The sequence below is a fragment of the Atractosteus spatula genome, chromosome 12 (genome assembly GCF_055471065.1).
Source record: "Atractosteus spatula isolate fAtrSpa1 chromosome 12, fAtrSpa1.hap1, whole genome shotgun sequence".
NCBI lineage: Eukaryota > Metazoa > Chordata > Actinopteri > Semionotiformes > Lepisosteidae > Atractosteus > Atractosteus spatula.
The window spans coordinates 10,876,952-10,898,930 of NC_142717.1; the positions used below are offsets into that span (position 1 = coordinate 10,876,952).

Below are 21,979 nucleotides of genomic sequence, written 5' to 3' on the forward strand. Positions count from 1 at the left end.
ATACAGTATGTAAGTGCTCTTCTGCTAAAGTAGAACAAATCTTAAAAATACCATGTTTACTTAATGTCCAGTTACAATCTTAGTTTCTACATATTTATTTACAATTGTACTCAGTTTCAGTCTCTTCAAGCACAATGGTGCGTTGACTCCATAATTATGGTATAACAAACGCACAGTTTGAAAATTGTGGACCTATCACTTCTCACACCTGAAATGAATTCCTTGAGGTTAAACCTTTTCGGAATGCACAAGAATGAAAACACTAGTAAGCAGGTCTTAGTGTTAAATTTACCTATACAGCCCAACGTAAATTACACAGACGAATGCTGAAGAGCCAAAACTATTTCCTCCTGTGCCACAACACCAAAACAAAAATTAAACAAAAGCAAACACTGAAGAATGTTATAAAAGGCGTTTGTGGAATGATTTTTAATGAGTGGGGATCTTTAAGTTACAGAATCACTGTAGTGTATATATTCATAAAGTAAGTGTGAAATATACAATACTTCTTCACAATGTAACACGTGCACAGGACATCGCAGTAATCTAGACTTCCTCGGATTTTGAAAGTTTTCGTTTCCTGCTGATGTCAGTGGAAAAACAGCTGTTTATGAAGTACAGTTTCTTTTGCATAGCATGTAAGTTAACACACTTATACAGTACATTGCCACCATATGTATTACTGTGCCCCTATTAGAGGGAGCTTAGTAATATGTATGGAGGCAATGAGGACATACAGATTTTGAAATAAAACGACTGCAGACTACACCCAAGTTAATTGTATGCATTTAATAGTTTTGAACAAAACTTGTATCATATGCAGTTCTGAGGCATTAAGTACAATTCTTAAATCACACATACAGACACTCAAGTGAACCGTGTAGCACACACAAGCAACACAATGATAAAATATTGCACATTTCTTTAAAGTGATATCTTTGTATGACAACCCAATCAACCAGGTCTACAATTGCACTTAAGAAGAAAACCTTGTAGATTTTTTTAAGGGGTAAAATCATAATCTTAAGATTAACTGAACTTTCGACACTTTTCAGAAGTTATTTCAGAAACTGTGTTAATGGTGTTAAATATGTTCAAGTTAGATAATGCTAACCCAACAAAGCATATTACACATTTCATGTGCTAATAATGTTTTAGCCATAACTGTACCTGATGACCTGACGTACCAGTTGATTCCTTTATATCTGGTTTTATAAAAACCTCCCCGTTTTATTTCATGGTAAAATAAAACTAAAAGAGCACGTCTACGCTATAAAGCAAGCCCATCATAGCCATACTGGACCAGTTTTGGAATGCCAACGATTCTGACCATGTTTGAACAGTCTCTGGCTTGTGGGGACCAACCTATGGTTTGGCTGCAACACTCAGGAATGCAAAGATATGACATTTTAAGGGCTCTTCTGGAACAGAATAAATGGCAGTTGTTCTTTATCTTAAAATCAATAGCTGCAACCTTCCAGCATAAATACAATTAAAGCTTAGTACAGATGTATCTAAATGGGTTGTCATTCCACTGAGATTCTACTCATGCATGAAATGTGTGTTTTGTAACATTTATTACGAATTTAACCACCTTGTAAAGGTTATTATGCAAAGAGATTGATTTTTTGCACAGTAGGCTACTATTTAGTGGAAATAAAAGACTTTGAGTCTCTGTGATCATCACTTCCACAGTGAAATCAAAACTAACACCAATCTCAGCCGAACTTGGAGCAAAGAGTTCAGTTCCGTTTCAGACGGAACCAGCACACCAAACACAGGGAAAAGAAACAAGTTTAAGGCGGTCAAAATGCAGCAATGGAATTCAACGGAAAAAAGAAAAAAAACTCAAACAAATTGACAACAAAAGTGCCATTTTCATACTGTTGCTGCATTGTATATCCAAGAGCAAATCAGCATCTCAAGGTTCCCATGACTAAACCCTTTTGGTCACGTCGATTATTTAAAATGGTCTCTAGACTAGCACACCTCTGACAAAAAAGTTAAAATGTCACAGATTGTGTCCTCTTGAAACAAGCAGACATGAGATACCAAAATACTTTGATTTGTACAAAAGCCAGATCATTCACCACTGTGAAACATAAAGGATTGATAATTAACACAATGCACAGCTGTGAACATTTAGAATACATACTTCTGATTAGAGATTGGTCTACAGCAGGACAAGAACACTACTTTTTAAGTGCACTGACAGTAATGTCAGGGTTAGAGAAGCCAAGTTTCCTCTTCATTGAGCAAGAGCAAGGAGGCCTGCATGTGAGGCCGAAAACAAAGTACTGGTATTGACCAGAATACTGAACAATATGTATAATCACAACTACAGCCTTGTGGAGAGTGCAGCTACATATAGAAAACGGGACTACCGTTGAATAATGAACACCAGGACGGTCATTATGAGGACCAAATCTCCTCCACTACGGCTCTCCATCTCTTAGTATGACACTTTCTCAGCTGTCAATAGACTACAATTTTCTACCCCATGCACACGGAAGCTTGAGAAAGTCACCACAAATAAAATGTGAATGCTGTCACGGTGCTGTCACATGCTGTCACCAATTCTCACAGTGCTTGGAAAGGCTTCTAAATGAAGAAGTCCAAAAAAAGGCATCTGGCTTTATGTTTTCCTATACCATCTTCTTACAGTTATGAAGCTCGCTTCCATACTTCTGTTTTGTCAGTCACGCAATGCCCCTTCCTCTTTTACTACTACTGGTTTTGACAACCTAAGCAGTTCTCCGGCTATTTTTAAGACTCAGTAGATGATGCATGATCCCATTCACTATCACAACACTCGTATTAGGTAGGTTTCTCTGTGGTGCTGAGATTAATAGCTCAGTCTGCAGCTCAGCCCATCACCAGTTCAAAGGAATACAATTATATTTTCTGTCACCACAACCAGCCTAAAGCTCTGGGATAAAAAAAAACAGTCACAGTATTATAAAATTATTTTCAAGGGGCAGGAATGATAATGTTCTTTCTATTTCGTTTGTAAAGACAGTCTTTGGTCACTATACTGATTGAGGGGCGATTTAAGTACGATGTGAACTTCTATCACTTTTTTTGTGACGCAATGTTGCTCTTTAAATCGGTGATCCCGTCCGTTTTAAAACTGATGGAAATGTCCCATGGCTTCTGCAGCTTTTGCACGGACCAGAGGCTCAGGGTCTTGAAGTAACTGAACCAGACCTGAAAGGAGAAGAAAGTAAAGTCAAGACCAATGTACTTATCTCCCTGGTAACCATGCAGAGTAACTGACAGACTCGGATCTGACGTTTCATCCTTGTATGAGATCACAAGTAGAATATGCATTCCCATTACAACAGTTTTTGATATTTTAATTGTTTAATTATGCATTTAAAACACTGCAGATTTCCATAGTTTTAGTCCATCTAGTTTCCAGCTGTGTATCATCATGTGATGTATTTGATAGTGCAGAATGAAAATACACCATGAGTCATTAAGGAAACAGGCTCCTGTATGTCTTAAACAGTGAAGGCTTTCATACAGGCCTTGAGCACTGCTGTAACCATACAGCTGATTAGAATCTAAGCTATTTCACTGTCCAGGAGGTCCCAAACCACAGCACACACATGGCTAAGGTTTAGATGGCTTGAGTCAGCCAGGATGTCCTTTTCTTGCTTCTCATCCCTGGTGACTCACTCTGTGCACATGTTAGTGAACACTGAGCTATTCCTCCACCGGATGCAAAGTGTGTAGTGTAAAACTTCACGCCTGCAAGATGTGCTGTCAGAAAATGGCGGAACGGTGTGCGAACTGCACTTTTTGGAAGAGAGACTGCACTCTCCTCATCTCCCCTGGGCTAACACCAAGGTTGAAGTGCTAAAGTCAACCTGATCGCCAAAAGGCAGTCCTGAAGACCAGGGCATAAAATGATGGATGGCGATTCCACATTTAAAATTAGAAAGAACACTACAAAACCCAGGAATCGGCTCATTTAGCACAATATGCTCCTTTGTAAGTTTTCGATAATTCAGATAAGATAAGATCACTTTATTAACCATATACAATTTCATTAGGAATTTGTCTTTCCGCATTCCCCAGCTTGCTCTCCATGAGACACACAGGCACACAGATGGAGGAGAGAGAAGCTTGGGGTCAGAGCGCAGGGTCAGCCATTTATACATATGCAAAACCATATCTCCAGTTAACTCCAGTCCAACACTTTGGACCTGTCTACAGCACTGTTTACATGAAATCACTGGCTCTTGGCCAATGACAAGTAAATGACTGATGTTCTCGGAACCGCTCTTTGAAGGAGAGCAATATTTGCAATAGCTACATGACGCAAAAAGCAAACTTCGGAACTACTGTAGGAACAAAAACACAAGTGTGGAAGCGTCAGTATTATTTGATAAGATTTCTTGGAGATGTAGCAAGTAAGCTCTCTGAGAAACAATGTGTTACTACTTAAACAACCGGTAAGTCATCACTTTTCAAACATGCTGTAACTAAGCATTTTGAACAAACAATAAAAATTGGATTAGCTACGCAGCTAGGAATGCCAGAAGAAATGTCAAAAACAGCTACTCTACAAATAAAAAGAAAAACCTACCCTTGGTAACATTCCCCATGTTCATGTGTGAGAAATATTCTTCTGGAAGATTTGCCAGCAGAAATCCTAGGATTTGCAATAAGAGAAGAAACAAGTTTCTCAATGATTTTTATTACAAGTTTTTATACTCACAGAACAAATGTGCAGTACTATAACAATGGAAGTGATACAAGATGTTCTGAAGCCCATTACAAAACCATACAATCAATGACTTGTCAGTATCACTGGTAGTTGAAACTGGAAAAGATCAGCATAAATCAAAGTGTTAAGGTCTTTCTTAACAAAGTCCACTTTACGTTTGCTAACGCAGTATGTCTGATCTATCCATTATGCCATAAAAGTTGTACACTTGTTGTTTAAAGGAAAAGATCTGGTCTGATTCAGTTATGAGTTCAACAGTACAGCTTTGGCATTTTAATTCATACACGCTACAAGGTTTCCCCGACCTAATGTGGTTCTCTTCCTGAAAGGACAACTAGAAAAAAAGAAACATGTAATCATGAGAAAATCAGATTTTTCTTAATCATTCTTCTCACCTATGAACATCGCGGCGCCTGCTCGCACTTCAGCCCAGTTGCTTTTGAAGAACTGAATAACTGTGATATGGTAGAAGTTCAGCATACCAGGGAAGTCCTGAATCTACAGATAGATATAAAAAGAAAATGTTCTATTTTTAAAACACCGCTATGAGATTCAAACAAAAAAAAAAGGTTCATTGTCATAGAAAAATGTCGCCAAGAAAAAGATACATTACTATGTATTTAGTCAGGTCATTAATGAACTCCCCGTAGTGCAATCCTTTGTCTTCATGGAGGTGGTTTTGAAACATGGCTGTGATCTGCTCAGACCCCACAACTGGAGCGCAGACACGCATAGCAAACTTACAGGCCTGGTACAGAAAAAGAAATGGCAATATGAATGCTCACAATGGTCAGCCCTTTCTTTAGCGTCGAGAAGTCGCAACATTTTTATACAACGGTTTGTAAGTCGAGGGAAAAAAATGGGAACATCTAAAATTCTGTGAAATGACAGATGGTAACAAGAGATGTCTCCACATTACAGTGCAAAAATAAGTACAATGGCAATTTGTGCTAAGCTACCCAACCGTACCCTGCAGATCACAAAGTTCAAATCTGATAAAACAACTAGTTTCAACAAGGAATTCATAAAGATCATTTTAGCATTTGGACTTAAATTTCAGTGAGGAGGTTGGGCTACTTAGTTTAGAAATTGCTTCTTTGAATCTTTTTCATAGGACAACAGAGATCACAACTCATGGATTCCAGTTACATGGATGAAAACAACATGCATATCTGAGGCCACACTCGTAGAACATCTCCCCTTCACGTTTACATTTCACCAACTATGTTTATTTCAAAACAAACCGGTTTGTCCTGTTATGGACAAACCTCTGTTTAATTTAACATAATGAAAAAGGGGAAATGTGCCTTTGGTGTAAAACAAGGTGCTGTGAATAACACACTTGTATGGTTTTAGGTGTTCTCACCTTGACAACCTCCGGGCTGGGGTCGTTGAGGTGCAGGAGGAGGCTGACCAGTACATTGTGGAGCTGGTCTTTAAAGACAGGCTCTCCTGCTCCAAACTTAGAGAGGTTGCCCAACAGTGTTATGGAGGCACATCGGATTTCATCATTGTCCTGTGAATTCACAGCGGTATTAGGTTTCTTTCGGTTTTAACGGCCCTTATCGTATACAAAGGCTAACAGCTGGAGCAGTGTTCTTAAAAGAATGACCAAAGCCAAAGAACAAAATGTCATAACAAGGCACAACTTGCAGTGTCTTTAAAACACACATTCCAATATTTGCAACAGGACACCAAAACGGAAAAAGTGGTATTGCGTAAACCTTTTTGGGATGCTTTAAGATGTTTAAAAAGGAAAAACATTTCTGTAAGTTTTTTTATTTACCAGTTATTGTATAATGGGAACAGAACTTACATTTTCTAAGAAAGGTTTAATCTTCATGAAAATGTACACCACTAGGAGCTGGACGTTTTTCTTGTCCAGGTATACCAGGACTTTAGAGAGGCCAGACATGGCCTCAAGGGTGATCTGTTTATCGGGATCATCTTTCTCCTCCATTCCTGAGCTCATTGCCGCCAGCAGCTCTTTGGCGTACTTGTTCACCTGTTAGTTTGGAAGAACGAGCCGTGTCAGTTTCCACCCATGGCTCATGTACAAATGGAGCACATTAAAAAAAACAAAACAAGAAAAGGAAGATTATGGATATAATACTTACGTCACCGAGTTCATGTGAGACAGAGATTTCATTACAGTGAATATGAAAGACATGCACAGTGCTGAGAAAAAGTGTGTAAACCCCCAAAAGAATTAGAGGAATTACACACCTGTACAATGATTCCCTTTGTTTAACAGAAACCAGTTAAACTGTTTTTTTCTTAAATAACCAACAGTTTATATCTACCCAATGTTTTGAGACACGATGTATAAAGCAGAAACAACGAATCACTAAGAAAAAGAATATGTGAACTAACAAGCACACCCTTAGCAGAATTAAGGCCGTAATTAGAATCAGGGCAATAAATAATTGGATGACAAGTAAACAAAAGAGTGAGGCTGGCCATCTCCGTTCCACACAAACCTTGTGAGCTTGGTTTTCACCATACAAGATATGTGGACACGTCATGCACAATCAAAGCTCATAGCAGAGGACAGAAAAAGAGTTGTTGAGACTCAGTCTGGCCAGAGTTAAAAAAATGTCATCCTTCCTGTGACAGACGGACTGCCTACAATATATTAAAGATCATGATGACTACCTATGACTCCCCAAACAGCCCAGAAAACCATCAGAGTCACATCAGTTAATCAGAGTAACATGGATCTTCAGGTCTTTCTCACAGCAGTTTATGACAGTGTTTATGTGTTAGCTAACAGAAAAAAAATGAATAGGACTGAAAAAATGAACTAATTTTGTTCTTGGGAGAATAGCCAGGAAAAAACCATTGCTCTTTAACAAAAGAATCTTACCACACATCTCTCACCAAAGAGATGCTCGCCAAAGAGCACCCAGACGATCCACAAGACTACTGGAAACAAAATGTATTGTGGATTGGACAAGCCCAGCCCTAAGCCCCATTCAAATGTTATGGTAGATTAGTACATAGTCTGTGCAAGGAAACCACCAAATGTCTTGAAACATTCTGTAAGGAAGAATTGGCCATAATTTAAAAATGCCTGATCCAGGAGACTAATACACAGTTAAAGCAAAAGTCTAGTTGAAGGCATTGCTGTTCAAGGGAGATTCACTACTTACTGAAACTAAGGGCTTACACATTTATTCACACAATATTTAATGATGGATCATTTTGATGATTAAACATATCCATTACATGTTTAAGCAGGTTATATTAATCTATTTAGACTTTTGTGATGATCTTACTCCATTTTAAGTGTGGACCAATCTAAGGAGTTCATACGCTTTTTCTCTGCACTGTTCATTCAGTAATTGCTAAGAGGTAACCAATGTCCCTTTCTTGTCTTACAGAGGAGGCAGCTGAAGACCAAGAGGACGGTACTGTACCTTTTCCGGAGATCCTACAGCAATGTTCCCCAAGCCTCGCACAGCCAGCATGCGCACTACACCACAAGGATCAGAAATCCTTTCCATCATGTTGTTCATGAGCACGTCCATCATCATCAGCTCTGTCACAACGTGGTGGTTCAAAAGCTTAGGAACGAGAACATTGAAGGAGTGAGAAAACAGCTCGTTTATACAGTACCTGCCAGTTTAGGTACTGTCTCAATGCAATCTTGTACTAGACTACACATTAACTGAAAAATAATGGATGGATTTTTCACACCACTTCTCTACGTAAAAAAAAGCACTTCAAAAGAACACAGAATGCCAATAAATAAAAGAGACTACCACTTCTAACACAAAAGAAGTCATGTTGGCTACCAATCTACAAACAAGGACCTCTTTACTTTAAACAGGAAAAAAATCAGGACCATGTCCTTAACTTAAAAGTAAATAGGTGTTAGTATTTTATTGTGATATCTTGCTGTGTTTTCATCTGTGATTGTTTCTAATCAATTCCATTCATATTCATGTAACTTCCATTTTCAAATGAATGCTGGCACTGAGATGGATATATACTGTATGGCACAGCTCCCTCCCTCTATCCCCACCCCCAATCACTAAGCAAAATTTGTAAGGAATTAAACATTTAATAAGAAATACATTTAGGCATATAAGCATTTTACTTTTAAAAGTATAATTCGGTAGGACTTTCTTGATACTTGGAAGATCCTAAACTAAAGTGAAAACCTAACTGTGACAAAAAAAATAACCTTGGACTCAACTTAGTTACCATCATGTTTAGCAACTACGGTTCACTGCTCTCTCATTCCCAACTTCCTCACTCACCTCTGAGAAGAAAGCTGTAACGGTCACCCTCTGGCACTCATAAATGTTGCTAAGGCTTGGGCACAGGTTTTCCACAATGCCAGGCAGACGTGGGCCAGCATGTTTTGCCATAGCCCTGTGGATAAATAATCACTCAAACTCACTTTGCTGCACCACTGAAACAAACTGTTAAAAAAATCCTCTACAAAACTGTCAGGAAACTGTAGGCCTTCATCAAAGAGGCCCTGTTGAGCATTAGATTTCTGTAATTACAACTGGTACAAAATCTTAAAATGTCTGCACACCATGGTGCCTAAAAATCAAGATTTAAACTGTAAACAACTTGATTCACCCGTGGAAATTGTAGAAAGCTTTTCAGCATGACAAAAACCAATTATATTCTCTTCGAAAATGATGGGAAATGGACTTCCTTTTCTTTAGAATTACTGCACATGAACTCGCACACTAAGAAGAAAAGCAAACACATTGGGAAAAGGTTGTTGAAGTGGACATTGCAAAACAAAGTGAAATAAGTAATGCTCATGCTTCCAATACTGTATGTGAACAAACAGTATGGAAACAAAGAAGGCAAATATTTGCATTATGATAAATACTTGAATTTTGTTTATTGTTCTCTTTCAGTCAACTGAAACAAATACATTGAGTTACTGGAAAATAGAGACACTTTCCACATTTGAAATCCTTTCCTCGTGAAACCTACCTGGTGAGTTTTCTACATCCCATGCGGCAGTGTCTTCCTACTTCGGGGGTGGTTTCCCCACAAAAAGCGAGTTTACCCCTGCACGTTTCTATCGCACGAGTCGCTCGTACCTGGCCAGAAGAGTAACGCCAGCCGTGTGCTGCGGAGGATCCTTCATCTTCTCCCAGGCTCCCTCCAGGTCCAGGGGCTTCACCACCTCCTCCAGCTGAGCACGGGCCAACAAGATACGCAGGGCCTCCACTGCCACGCTGCAGCAAGGACAAGCACAGCCCAATAATGTTGACTTCAGGGTGACTGTTACACTCTTACCTTACCAGAGGCTCAGAAATGAGAAAAACACTCCACAGCTCTACAGTGTATACTTCCCAGGCAGGGTAAGGCAAACATAGACCAGCACTGTTCAATCCAGGCTCTGGAGCGCATTGCGTCTTTAAAGCAGAAGCTCCTGAAGAAGCTGTTTAACTGGTCCGATTAAAAATAATAAAAAACTTTATTTTATATAGTGCCTTTGAAGGTGGCTTCTCAAAGTGCTTTACAGAATGACAACAACAATAAAAAAAAATACACAAGATATGCACAATGAAAATACACAATGAGAGGACACAGTAGATGGGGATACTTAACACAGTAGGAGCAGAGGGATAAATAAAAGAACCTGATAAGTAAAGACCCTTCTAAAGAAGAAGGTTTGAGTCTGGATTTGAAGGAGTTTAGGAAAGGCGACTCTCTGATGTCCTTGGGGATAGAGTTCCAGAGCTTTGGGGCATAACAGGACAAGGCCCTGTCACCCATAGAGTGTAGAAGGGCTTGGGGGACAGACAGGAGACGAGAATTAGAAGAGTGAAGGTTGTGAAGTGGGGAGTAGGATGACAGTAGCTCAGACAAATACCGCGGTGCAAAGCCATGCAGAGCCTTATAGGCGACCATGAAGATTTTGAAGTCAACATGAAACCTGACAGGAAGCCAGTGTAAGGACTCCAGGATAGGAGTGATGTGATCATTCCTTATCACTCATTAAGCTGGTAACCAGCTGGTTTAGCGCATTAAAAGCTTCAGGTTAAGGATCGGCCAATCCTGATGCGGACCATTGAAGGGCCACTGCATTTGGATACCATGTGGTGAGATTTAGTGTTCTAAAAGCAGTCAGTCCATAGGAAGTAAAGAAATCAAAATGCAGTCTTTGCTATTTAATTTGAAATGGGAGAAAATCCTTTTTGCTAGGACCACTTGAAAGATCGCAGTCCAGGTGGAGTGATCATAGATTTGAGTAGCGCTCACCCACACACATCAAAGGTAGCTGGGGGCTTGCCAGACGACCTCCGGTCTTGGCTAATGCAGTTGCTGTTGATGTCCTTGGGGAGCTGAACCCCAACGCTTGAGCCTAGGCGCACAAGCAGAGCGCTGAAGAGCTGAGGAAACATGGCCAGAACAGCCTCCTGGGTTTGGCCGTTCAGCATCATCTCACGCAAGGCACACGTCATCTGTCAAAGGCACAGAGATTGAATTGGGCACAAATGCAGTCTTGACGGAAAACCTCAAGATTCGGAGACATTTCCACGATTACTTACAGCTAAGGGATGACTGGTTGCTAGTTTTGCTACACTGGATCTCAGCATGGATTCCTTCTTGTCCACAAATGGCACCATCACATTTAGCTTCTCAATTATTAGCTCCATGATCTGAGATGCCAAAGTGCTATCAGCACCCAGAGCTATCCACATCTCACAGCACCAACTTAAGAAAAAATAAAAAAAATAAATGAGTATATGCCCCACTTCAAACTAATCATGTAATATATGTCATTTCTTTTCAGAAGAGGCACAACAAGAGTACTTTGATGCATTTAATTAAAATGATGAACTAAAATTCACATTTGGAGGTGTAGCAGATCCTGGGCAGAATTTACCCGGTGGGTAAAAATGCTTCTAGCTCCACCAATGTTCACTAATATAAGAGTTAACAAAAACCTTAAAAGAACGCAACGGCGCATGGATTGTACAGAGTACTCCTAAGCACAATGAAATTGTCATATTTAAGAGAAAAACAGAAGAGAAGATCACTTTTTTAGCCATATATAATTTCTTTGTCTCTTTCGCATACCCCAACTTGCTCTCCATGAGACACACAGACACACACACACACAGACAGAAGCTTGGGGTCAGAGCGCAGGGTTAGCCATTGTACAGCGCCCCTGGAGCAGTTGGGGTTAAGGGCCTTGCTCAGGGGCCCAATGGAGTAGGATTCCTCTGCTGGCTGAGGGATTTGAACCTGCAACCTTCCAGCCACAGGCGCAGAGCCACCGCTCCGCCCATTTTTTTTTAAGAGAAGGAAGATAATATAAATTGTGTAAGTTAAATAAGGCTTTTTTCAAGGAAGCTACAAAATGGATACTAAAAAAATCGTACTTGGCTTTGGAATATTCAGTTCTTACTTGTCAAAAGGCAGAGGGTAGGAGATAAGGGTGTTTACGACAGTCTGCAGGTGCTGGGTGGCCAGAATGAGAATGGACTGGGCCACAGCTACTTTCACTTGCTCCTCTGCAATCGACTGCAGTCGAATGTGAAGAACCTCAAGGATTTCAGGAACCTGTAATAGATCAGAAGAGATCGACTTTCCCGGTTACTGAGGCATGATTATAAGGCGTTGCCGAAGCCCGAATTGGTTACAACTTGGGTTTATTGTTTAAACAGTCTAAATATAAATCCAGTAACAGCAATTCTGAAACACAGGGTAAAAATCAAGGACAATCTCTGTGAAATCAATTAAAATTGAGCGGTTTTGATACTTATAAAAATCATTTGATTTGTTAAAATCGAAGCTGAAAGGTCTAGGTGAAGCCGACACAGAATGAACCATCTGTCGATATCCCGTAATAATCCTGTCAATGTGTTCTCAATGACAGCACAAAGTCTAGTTTTCAGAGAGGGCAAGCTGACCTTTTACAATATGTGGCAAATACATTTGATGTGCAGTTTTGTCTTCCAGCAGAAAACTGGAAAAACACAGAGTCAAGCTAATCTAAAGCAACACAGCTCTCTCTTATCTTCAACATGCAATCAAAATCACCGAATGCCAGGGATATCCCAATGTAAACAATGTGATTTTCTGTACAGAAGCTGCTTACTTCTCATAGACATTGCAAAATGTAGTGTAACGTCTGGTGTGTGTTACTGCGTGTGATTTCTGCAAATCAAGTGTATTTAATTTTCTTTTTCCTTCTTTTCCATAAATATACAGTGCCTTAAACCATTCAAGTGAACTACAGGAAGATCCGCATTGCCCTGTGTTGTACAAGGCATTTTGTCAAACATGGACAACAAAAGCTATAAAACTACAATATATATTTTCACAAAGTTTTCTGAAATTGTATTAATGAAACATAAAACAAAACAATAACTAAACCATTTCAATATGTAAAGAAAAAACACAGACGTGACACAAACATGAAAACATCATTAAACTGTTTATAAACGCTAGAAGTGTGTAAAAAAAGTATTAAAATGTGTAATAACTTTTAGTAGCAAATTGTGTGAATTTCTATCCTATGTAGTAAGTTATGTTCAATGCTTATTCTCTTCTACAAACAAAAGACAATGGCGCCCCCTGTGAAACCTAGAATGTATTTTAAATGCCACTTTTTCTAGAAGAAATTGTACTCACTATAGACTGTGAATTAATACAAACAGTAACTTGCAAAAGCAGATCTTTGCACATTTTTCACATTTTGTTTTTTCAAAGCAAAAACAAAAAAGTAAATAATTCATATGAAAGAAAAATGGAAAAGTCGTGATTGTATAACCCCTTTTGCTGTGGCCAACATGACTTCTGGTGGAAAAATTACCTCAACAAGACAGACACTTTTAGTTGAGTGGTCTCCTTCTGAGCAATAATAGTAGTTCACACAATTTCAGAATAAATACTGTACAAATGTCTTTGTAAGGTCCTTCAGCCAGTGAATTTCAAGCAAAGGTTCAACTATGAAAATCAAGGCACTTTCAAAACAACTTAGGGATAAAATGGACTTTATCGCTTCACTTTGATAATGAGCTTTAAGAAGCCACCTTAAAGGAGCTATATTAAATAAAACATTTTCACAGAATGCCAACAACAACAACAAAAAAAAGACAAGATATGCACAATGAAAAAACACAATAAGAGGAGACAGGAGATGGGGGTACTGAAAACACTAGGAGCAGAGGGGTAAATAACAGAACCAAATAAGTAAAGGCCCTTCTAAAGAAGAAGGTTTTGAGGCTAGAGAACGTCTTTGAGAATGGTGAATTCAATTATGATGAAGTGGAAGGCACCCAGACACTATCCGAGTCTATCAAAGGCACCACGAGGCCAATGGCAACTCTGAAGGAGTCCAGTGGCTAACAAGGGAGAAAATATCCAGGGGTCAACATCTCTCAATGAATCCAAAAACATTTAACATAACTTACTACATAGTTTGTATGAAACTGAAAAATAAACCCCTCAAAATCTCAAACCCCACACGAGGTTTGCAACAAAGCATTACTGCAAACGTGGCAAACCTTTTGGTTGAACAAAACTGGAACCTTTTTGGTCTAAATGCAAAGTGTTGCATCTGACACACAACCCAACCCCAGTGCGTCACTCAGTCAACACCAGCCCTACTGTCAAGCATGGAAGTTGTAACATTTTATTTTAGATCTGCTTCTCATCAGCAGGGACTGGGAAGCTTGTCAAGACTGATGGGGAAAAAGATGAAGCAAAGTACTGGCAAAGCTTAGAGGAAAATCTGTTTCAGACCTTAATCTGGGACAAAAAAAAAATCACCTTTCAGCAGGACATTGATCCAAAGCTACCCTGGAGCGACTTAAGAATAAGAAAGTGAATATCCTTGAGTGAAGCAGGCAAAGTCCTGACTTGAATTCTACTGGGAATCTGTTGAAAGACGTGAATATTGCCATCTATAAGTGACCCCCAAGTAAATTGAAAGAGTTTAAGCAAATCTTCCAAAAAGAATGGGCAAAAAATTGCACCAAGCTCATGTTCAAAATTCGTTAAGACTCGCCCAAAAACACTTGTGGTTGTAAATGCTGCCAGAGGTGCTTCCATCTAATATTGAGGTCATAGATCTGAGTCATTTTACAACCAACGTAATTATTTTTTTTCTTTAAATATTACTGACAATCGGTGTAACTGTATCTTACCCTTCTGATAAGTCCTCAGTTTGAGCCTTCAGGTTTGTAATATAATATAAAGCTTAAAAAAATCTGTATGCATCAATTGAGGACTTCACAAAATGGGAGAACACAGGAACTGTCTGAGTGCTTTTTCGAGGCACCGTACATGTTAAAATTAACAAAAATATCTCTCCTTCACTCTTCTCATTGATGCACATTATAATCCATAGCTGAAGTTATACTGACAATATTTTGATGACACATTTTAATTCAAAATAGACCATTTAAGCCTCATAAGCCTTTTGGTATTTACAGCCAAAATTTTTATATATACAAATAAATGCTACAAAAAAAAGGTCATGCTGCCCATGCATTTACAGCACCAAGTTCTTAAAGCTGTTCAACACAACAGGGGTCCAAATTACGCGGGACAGAAAATAATTTGCTCACCAGGTCTTGCAATCCGGCACCACGGGTTTTGAGAATAGTGTTTAAAACCACACTCGAAGCTCGAGAGCAGTTGGGCTGCAAATCAACCAGGCCTTCAAAGAGCATGAAGATGAGCGTGTTCAGCTGCTGTTGGGGCAGGCGCTTGCTGATGATCTGAAGGCAAAGAAAACCCGTTACCGACAGGAAAACGATGAAACTCCAACACGGCGCAAAAATTCTCCCACAAAGGCGATTGTGTCGACACGGTTTTGGCACCGTGCTTAGGAAATTCGGAACTGGCAGGTTACAGGCTCTGATCCCTTTATGGGATAGGGCCGCTGTACCCTTAAGGAAGTCGCTTCACTAAAATCACTTTAATAAAATATCCACCTGTATGAAGGGGTACAGATGTTTAGTCCATATTACTTAATGTGTCAGTCAAGTAAATTAATAATACATACACGCAGCGGAGAAGAAAAAACTGAAACACCAATGTAAAGTCACTCAAGATGGCACTGGGCCATCGCATGCAGCCATTACAGTCTGTATAGAGTCTATCAGTAACTGGAAATCAGTAGGAGGGTTGTGACGCCATCAAGTCAATCAACTCGCACCTGGCTGACCGAGGTAAAAAATGCTGTCTTAGGCATATCACCAGAATATTCTAGAAAATGCTCAAATGGCCATTGATGAATAAGATCAATGTTATTCAAGCCACAGTGGCTCCCAGAGACCATATGTCTCTGTGGATCTGAGCATTGTGATTCTGGAGATCAGCCCTCCCAACACGAAAGAACATGAGGTGAAGATGACCACTCAGTACATTATGTAATGATAAGCATTGACCGGGCCGCCTAAGGGAACAATTGCTCCTAAACCATGCCAGGAAAATGCAAGTCATATCATTAGGAAGGTTGGTGCCACATGTGCACTCATCTGCAACGTGGTGAGGAGTCTGATATCACATTCCTCCCATGCTTGATAGCGCATTGCACTCAATGAGCAAATATGCTTTGCCAGGTGTGAAGAGCGGTTTGCACATTGCAACCCGGCTCTGAGGAGTAGTCAGATGAGTATTTTTGATCAAACTAGCTGCTCTTGCCCCAGGTCGAAATTTGTAGTCAACTGATCTGCAGTTGCTCACCCATTTTGACTTGCAGTTCCAAAAAAACCACAAGGACATCCTGATCCTGAAGTATGTGTTTCAACCGACTGTTGCCCTTTATTGCTGATGTCTTTCCCTTGATTTCCAAGCTGACAATGCCTAAGACACTATCGCTTGTGAATCATCATGCTGGGCTGTCTTGGTCACTGAAGCTCCACACTAATGCACCCCAGCATTGAAACCCTCTTACAAAGTCACTGATATCTCCCTCTTGCAGCCACACTAAGTATAATTATAGGCAATGAGGCCTGTTCGGCATTTTTATACCTGACTTTGAGCATGCTGGGATGTTATCTGTTTAATTAGCACATGAGCCAGGGCTTTGAGGAAGCCCTTGCTTTCAATATACTTGATGTCTCTGCATCTATTTCCATTTTTTTTAACCCACTGCCTGTATATACACATACACACACTCTTAACAGTACTGTACTCTTTACCTTTGTGAGCTCAGAACATGTTTTGTACAGGACAGAAGGGTCAGGATTGTCCAGTTTATCTCTCAGGATAATCAGGCTTTCAACTGATTCATCTTTGTGGTCTAGCGCAAACCCTGAACAAAATAAAATCTCAGTCAGTGGTCCACAAGGTGAAATTCCTAATATTAAGGAAAATATCACAACTGTTCTTTGTTTCATAACTGGGAGCAGGCTCCTTTGTTAGCAATGTATTTCTACATTGTTACACATAAGCTCCAAAAGTGAAAAACAAGTGCTGAAAAAAGTTATGACAAATGAAATCCTAGGCCGTTAGGCTGCAAAATGTGTTTCTTGGTTAGCGGTATGCAGACCTCCTATAGTCACTGTATCCTGGAATACAATTTTAAGATACATTTCAGTATTTTAACCTACGATAATTATGCATTTGATCCCCATACCTTCGTAACGAAGCTGAATGTTGAGAAGAGTGTAGATGCAGTCCATAGCGGCCTTCCGGACTATCGGATGTGGATCGGTACATCTCGGAGCCAAACGGCCCAGCAGGGCACCCAGGTTATGAAAAGATACCATGTTCTACCGACAGAAACAAACAAGCTATTAAACTACTGATTTATAATACACTAGTGAGTCCGGATATTTGCAACACTTACCACAAAAAAAAAAGCAAAGTGAGTACTACTTTATTAATCACTGCATAAAAAGACTACAACTGCTCTTCATGGTAGTTCACCCTTTATAAAACCATTAAATGAAATCTGGTATGTAAAAAAAAACAAGAAATTAAAAAATGTAATAATTCTGACTGGAGTCGACATCACATAAATGGGCACTGGTGTTCTAGATTCAGTTTAAAGAAAAGCATTAAGGTTACCTTAATGGACAATACTTTTTGGACAATCAATCTGTATAAACCTATGCACATTTTGCACATATTCTATTGTTTTTACAGTTACTATGATCATCATATTTTGCACACACCTATGTATTTATTTTATATTTATTTTGTATAATTTTTCGTCTATTCTGATGTCTGTTTTTGCTTGTTATGGGCTGGACTGCTGTAACACATCAATTTCCCTTCGGGATCAATAAAGCCTTATCTATCTATCTTACTGCCTGGACTTAAAACATTACATGTCGATTTGGCCGAAACTCTTTTGTATTGAATAGCGGGAACTATGTGGAGATGTGAGAATTCTGAAAGACGGTTCACAAAGTCAACCCACAGGACTACTTTAGGACTTCAGGAGAAACGAGAACCCACACATACATGTGGACATTAAGAGGATGTGCAGTGAAGAACAAAAGGGAGGTTACAAACGAGAACTGTTTGGATCATCTACCTTGTTTGGTTTCAAGGTTTAAATCCAGTCAGTTCTTGAAAGAAACCAAGGGTACCAGCTTTAACAACATGCCTGCCTACAAGCTTTCTCTCACAGCCTCTTAAATAAACTTCCTCGTATCTCCTAGCTGTGCCTGGTTCATGCTTGACCGCTGCTCCTCAAGATTCCCATTGGGTTGACTTTATCAATGTCTTTGTGCCTACTTGAATGAACGTCACTCATAGTCATACCTATTTAAAGTTTAAAAAGTGTTATACTTTCACAGAAGGACATTTCTTTAAATCTAGAATGTATGTGGTTGCTCTTCTCTGGACTGATTCCGGAAGCAGTGATGTTATTTTTAATAGCATTTTAACCAAAAATGTACTCAAACGTCTTAATTTATCTTACCAGCACATTGAACAATAATATTGTAATATCCCTATTCTAACTTTAAACTATATATACGAACATTTTGGTTGCCTTTTTTAATTGCTTCCATACAGTCTACAAGATGAAAATGAGGCGCCAACATAAACCTTAACTCTCAGACAGCTTCTTCAAGTTCAATGTTTAGCATCTTTTCTTCAGTCTGTTTTAAAAGTGTGTTCTAGATGCAACAATGGAATTCAAATTCTTCAAAAAACTACAAGTTGAACACTGTTATTATAATTGAAATGAGCTAAATGGGTGAAAAATCTACTTTCTAATGTTTTTCTTCCTTCTGAATATGAAAGTCCAAGAAATATTACATACAAGGTTTAAGGTATACAAGGTGACGTGTATAATCTACATGCTTATTAACTAAATACACACCTGCATTTATCAACAAATGGGTTTAATAATGAGCTGCTCCTACCTTGACACTGAGATTCTCCAGATAGAAATCCAGCATCTCTGCTGTCATCTTCACAGCCCTTTCACGCTCAAAATCCTGCGCTGAGCTCAACCACACCTCAATGTGCTAAAGGAGCAACACCAAAGGGGACTTTGAAGTAGTGCAATCATGGAACATATACTGCGCAAGATCAGGATTTGAGAGTACAGGCATCTCTTGATTTCCAAACGTAATTTGTTCTATGAAAAGTATTTGTAAGGAAAAATAATTCATCGACATTTAGTTCCCATTAGATTATAGGAAATTCTCTGCCATAATTTTCAGACTTATTTTTGTGTAGTACTTGAAATAAATTAAAATTAATTACATAAATTGAAGTAAAGAACGCTAAAATACGGTACAGCTTTCATTATTAAGTGTTAAATTTAAGGTTTTACTAAGGAAAGAGTAAACTGAACACCTCCCAGAAAGATGACCTTGATAAGCAGGAGTTATTAAGGTAGTACTCTCGTTGTGGCAAAACCAAGTTTGTATTTCACAAAATATGCACAGTCTAAATCTGGACACTTTGTAACACATAGTGCACAATGAGGACGCTTTGACCTACAGTACTGCACTGAAGTAAATTCCTACAGTGGGATGCTCATCAGCAAAGTAATTTTGTTCGCTAGATCCAAAACATGCTCATTTGTTTATAAAAATCCATATTAATTTGCACACTGTCGTAGTAAATATTTGTTAATCAGATGGTCGGAAATCAAGAGATACTAGTTATTTATTAGCTGTATTAAAACACATTCTAACTGTTATTTTAGTGTAACTAGAAAACAATGTTACATTCAAGAAATAATTAGAATAAACCACATAGCACTGTATAGTCATATATATTTCCTTAGCGTACTTACTTTAAATATGTTCTGGAGACCGTCAGGACTCAAATCGTGAGCCAGAATGTTCTTTAATAAATCCTGCAGAGCACTGAATGTGTCTGCGTACAGGGCCTGTTAACAAACCCATGCAGACAGACAAAGCTTAGTAATTACAACAGATCTAAAATAACATATTTCATCTTCAGGTTAAAACTATAAGACGATGGAAGAGATTTACACATTTTTTGCAGAACTGCTAGTTAAGTATGTGGTTATCTATAAAGTCACTGATTTAAACTGTGAAATGTTCACATCTAAACTGCAAGGTTACAAGTTTATAGCCTGCGGTCTCTTTCAGGAGCTCTTGGGAGCTTGGTAGTGTCAGGATAAAGAGCCACTGCATCAGGCGCTTCTGAAAATATCACTACAAGGATCGTGCTGAAACCTCACCTCTCTCTGCTGAAGGTCATCGGCTTCCTCATCCTTCCCCCTGTCTGCATCCACAGGGGGGAGCCCAAACACACTGTTTAGACAGGTGCGTAACATGTCAAAGTTTTCATTTTCTGTCAGTGCAGGCTCTAAATTGCTACTCCATGAGTCAAAGACAAACAGCTGTTTTTGTCATAGATAAAATGAAGGCTGACTATATACAGTATATATAATTTAAGAAACAGTTATTAAAACTGCATCCTCCATATGGCTTGGATAGGTACAGTAGATCATTTTTAGTACCAATGATCCATTGTTCTAAGAGTAGTTTAAATTAGATCCTCCCTCAAAGACCAGTCACCAGACAATTAAAACAAAGTTAAGATTATTTTTTTTATATTTTATGGCATTAACCTGTGATTAATAAAAACCAAAACAGATCTTCCATCCATCCATTTCTAACTGCTTTATCCAATACTAGGTTGGGAAAGCTGGAACCTATCCCAGCAAGCAATGGGCACAAGGTAGGATGTACCACAGATGGGAACGAACCGTCATGGGGCACATAGAGACAAACATGCACACACTCACACTAGGTCCAATTTTCCCAGAAGCCAACTTACCAGTACGGTGTGTTTTGTGTGAATATAACACAAAAAAGTATTGCAAATTTTCCTTAAAAGAACACCTTCAATGTATAATTTGCATAAACGTCCAGTATTTGGTATTGGTAAATTCTGTATGTGATTTATCAAAGGGGGAGACAAGGTGAAACAGTGGTTAACACTGCTGTCACGCACTGCTGGGGTTCAATTCCAGACCTGGAGTGCTATCTAGGTGGGGTTTTCCTCTGGGTTCTTCAGTTTCTGCTCACTATCTAAAAACATGCCAATTAATCTACCGGCTTCAAGCTGTGAGTGTTTGTATCTGCACTGCGATGGACTGACGTCCCATCCAGGGTGTATCCCACCTTATACTCATTGCTTGCTAGGATAGGATCTTAAACTGGATTTAGCAGTTAGGAAATTGATAAATTTCAAACATCCCTTGGTGCAAAAAGCACCAAAGATGGCCAGGTAATGACTGAACACAGAACCTTTTTTTGACATGATGCTCGTTTCATTCATGAAAATTATTAGCTATTTTATGGTTTACATTAAACACTCTTTCAGACATCTAGCTATATAGGCAGTGCTAAATGTGACCTTTGTTTCACCACAGATGTAGAGTACAAAGTGCTTCTTTTACTTTGACCGCACAAGACTAAGAAAAGCCATTTAAAGCCACACAACTACTGAAAGAAATTTGTTTTACAAGACAGGCTTCCATTTTGACGTGTACAAACATGAGATTTTTTGCCAACAGCACTTTTGTCTGAAAGTTCCTATTGAGGTTTAAGTACTATTTGGTCACCATGTAAGGATACATCAGGTTGGCGCAGGTGGTCATGGCCTGGTGGCGAATGGGAGTCTTCAGCACTTCTACTGGTTCACTTTTAATGAAATCCTTTGAACAGGGGGAAAAAAATCAGGAATAATGATCAACCCACAACGGTCACTCTTCTTTTAAAATAACAAAAGGCAATGCATGCTGTTTGTCCTCTTTTGTGAATGTGTATATATAGGGGGAAGAAGCAAATT

General features: G+C 39.1%; 1 protein-coding gene across 2 annotated transcripts in view; it reads right to left on the minus strand.

The window, feature by feature from the left end:
- Positions 1-774: 774 nt before the first annotated feature.
- The window catches only part of mroh1 (maestro heat-like repeat family member 1), a 43,981-nt gene continuing 22,776 nt past the window's right edge, over positions 775-21,979 (minus strand). For both annotated transcript variants that reach the window (XM_088928961.1, XM_088928960.1), the window contains 19 exons: positions 21,766-21,845; positions 20,361-20,496; positions 19,947-20,042; positions 19,063-19,167; positions 17,319-17,454; positions 16,882-16,994; positions 15,301-15,453; positions 12,132-12,286; positions 11,269-11,434; positions 10,979-11,181; positions 9,811-9,948; positions 9,001-9,115; positions 8,155-8,301; positions 6,552-6,740; positions 6,102-6,251; positions 5,349-5,483; positions 5,131-5,233; positions 4,595-4,660; positions 775-3,207 (listed from right to left, as the gene is read on the minus strand). In XM_088928961.1, coding sequence (XP_088785087.1) covers positions 3,125-3,207; positions 4,595-4,660; positions 5,131-5,233; positions 5,349-5,483; positions 6,102-6,251; positions 6,552-6,740; positions 8,155-8,301; positions 9,001-9,115; positions 9,811-9,948; positions 10,979-11,181; positions 11,269-11,434; positions 12,132-12,286; positions 15,301-15,453; positions 16,882-16,994; positions 17,319-17,454; positions 19,063-19,167; positions 19,947-20,042; positions 20,361-20,496; positions 21,766-21,845 — 2,469 coding nt within the window. In that variant the 3' untranslated portion in view covers positions 775-3,124. The remainder of the gene's footprint in view (positions 3,208-4,594; positions 4,661-5,130; positions 5,234-5,348; positions 5,484-6,101; positions 6,252-6,551; positions 6,741-8,154; positions 8,302-9,000; positions 9,116-9,810; positions 9,949-10,978; positions 11,182-11,268; positions 11,435-12,131; positions 12,287-15,300; positions 15,454-16,881; positions 16,995-17,318; positions 17,455-19,062; positions 19,168-19,946; positions 20,043-20,360; positions 20,497-21,765; positions 21,846-21,979) is intronic.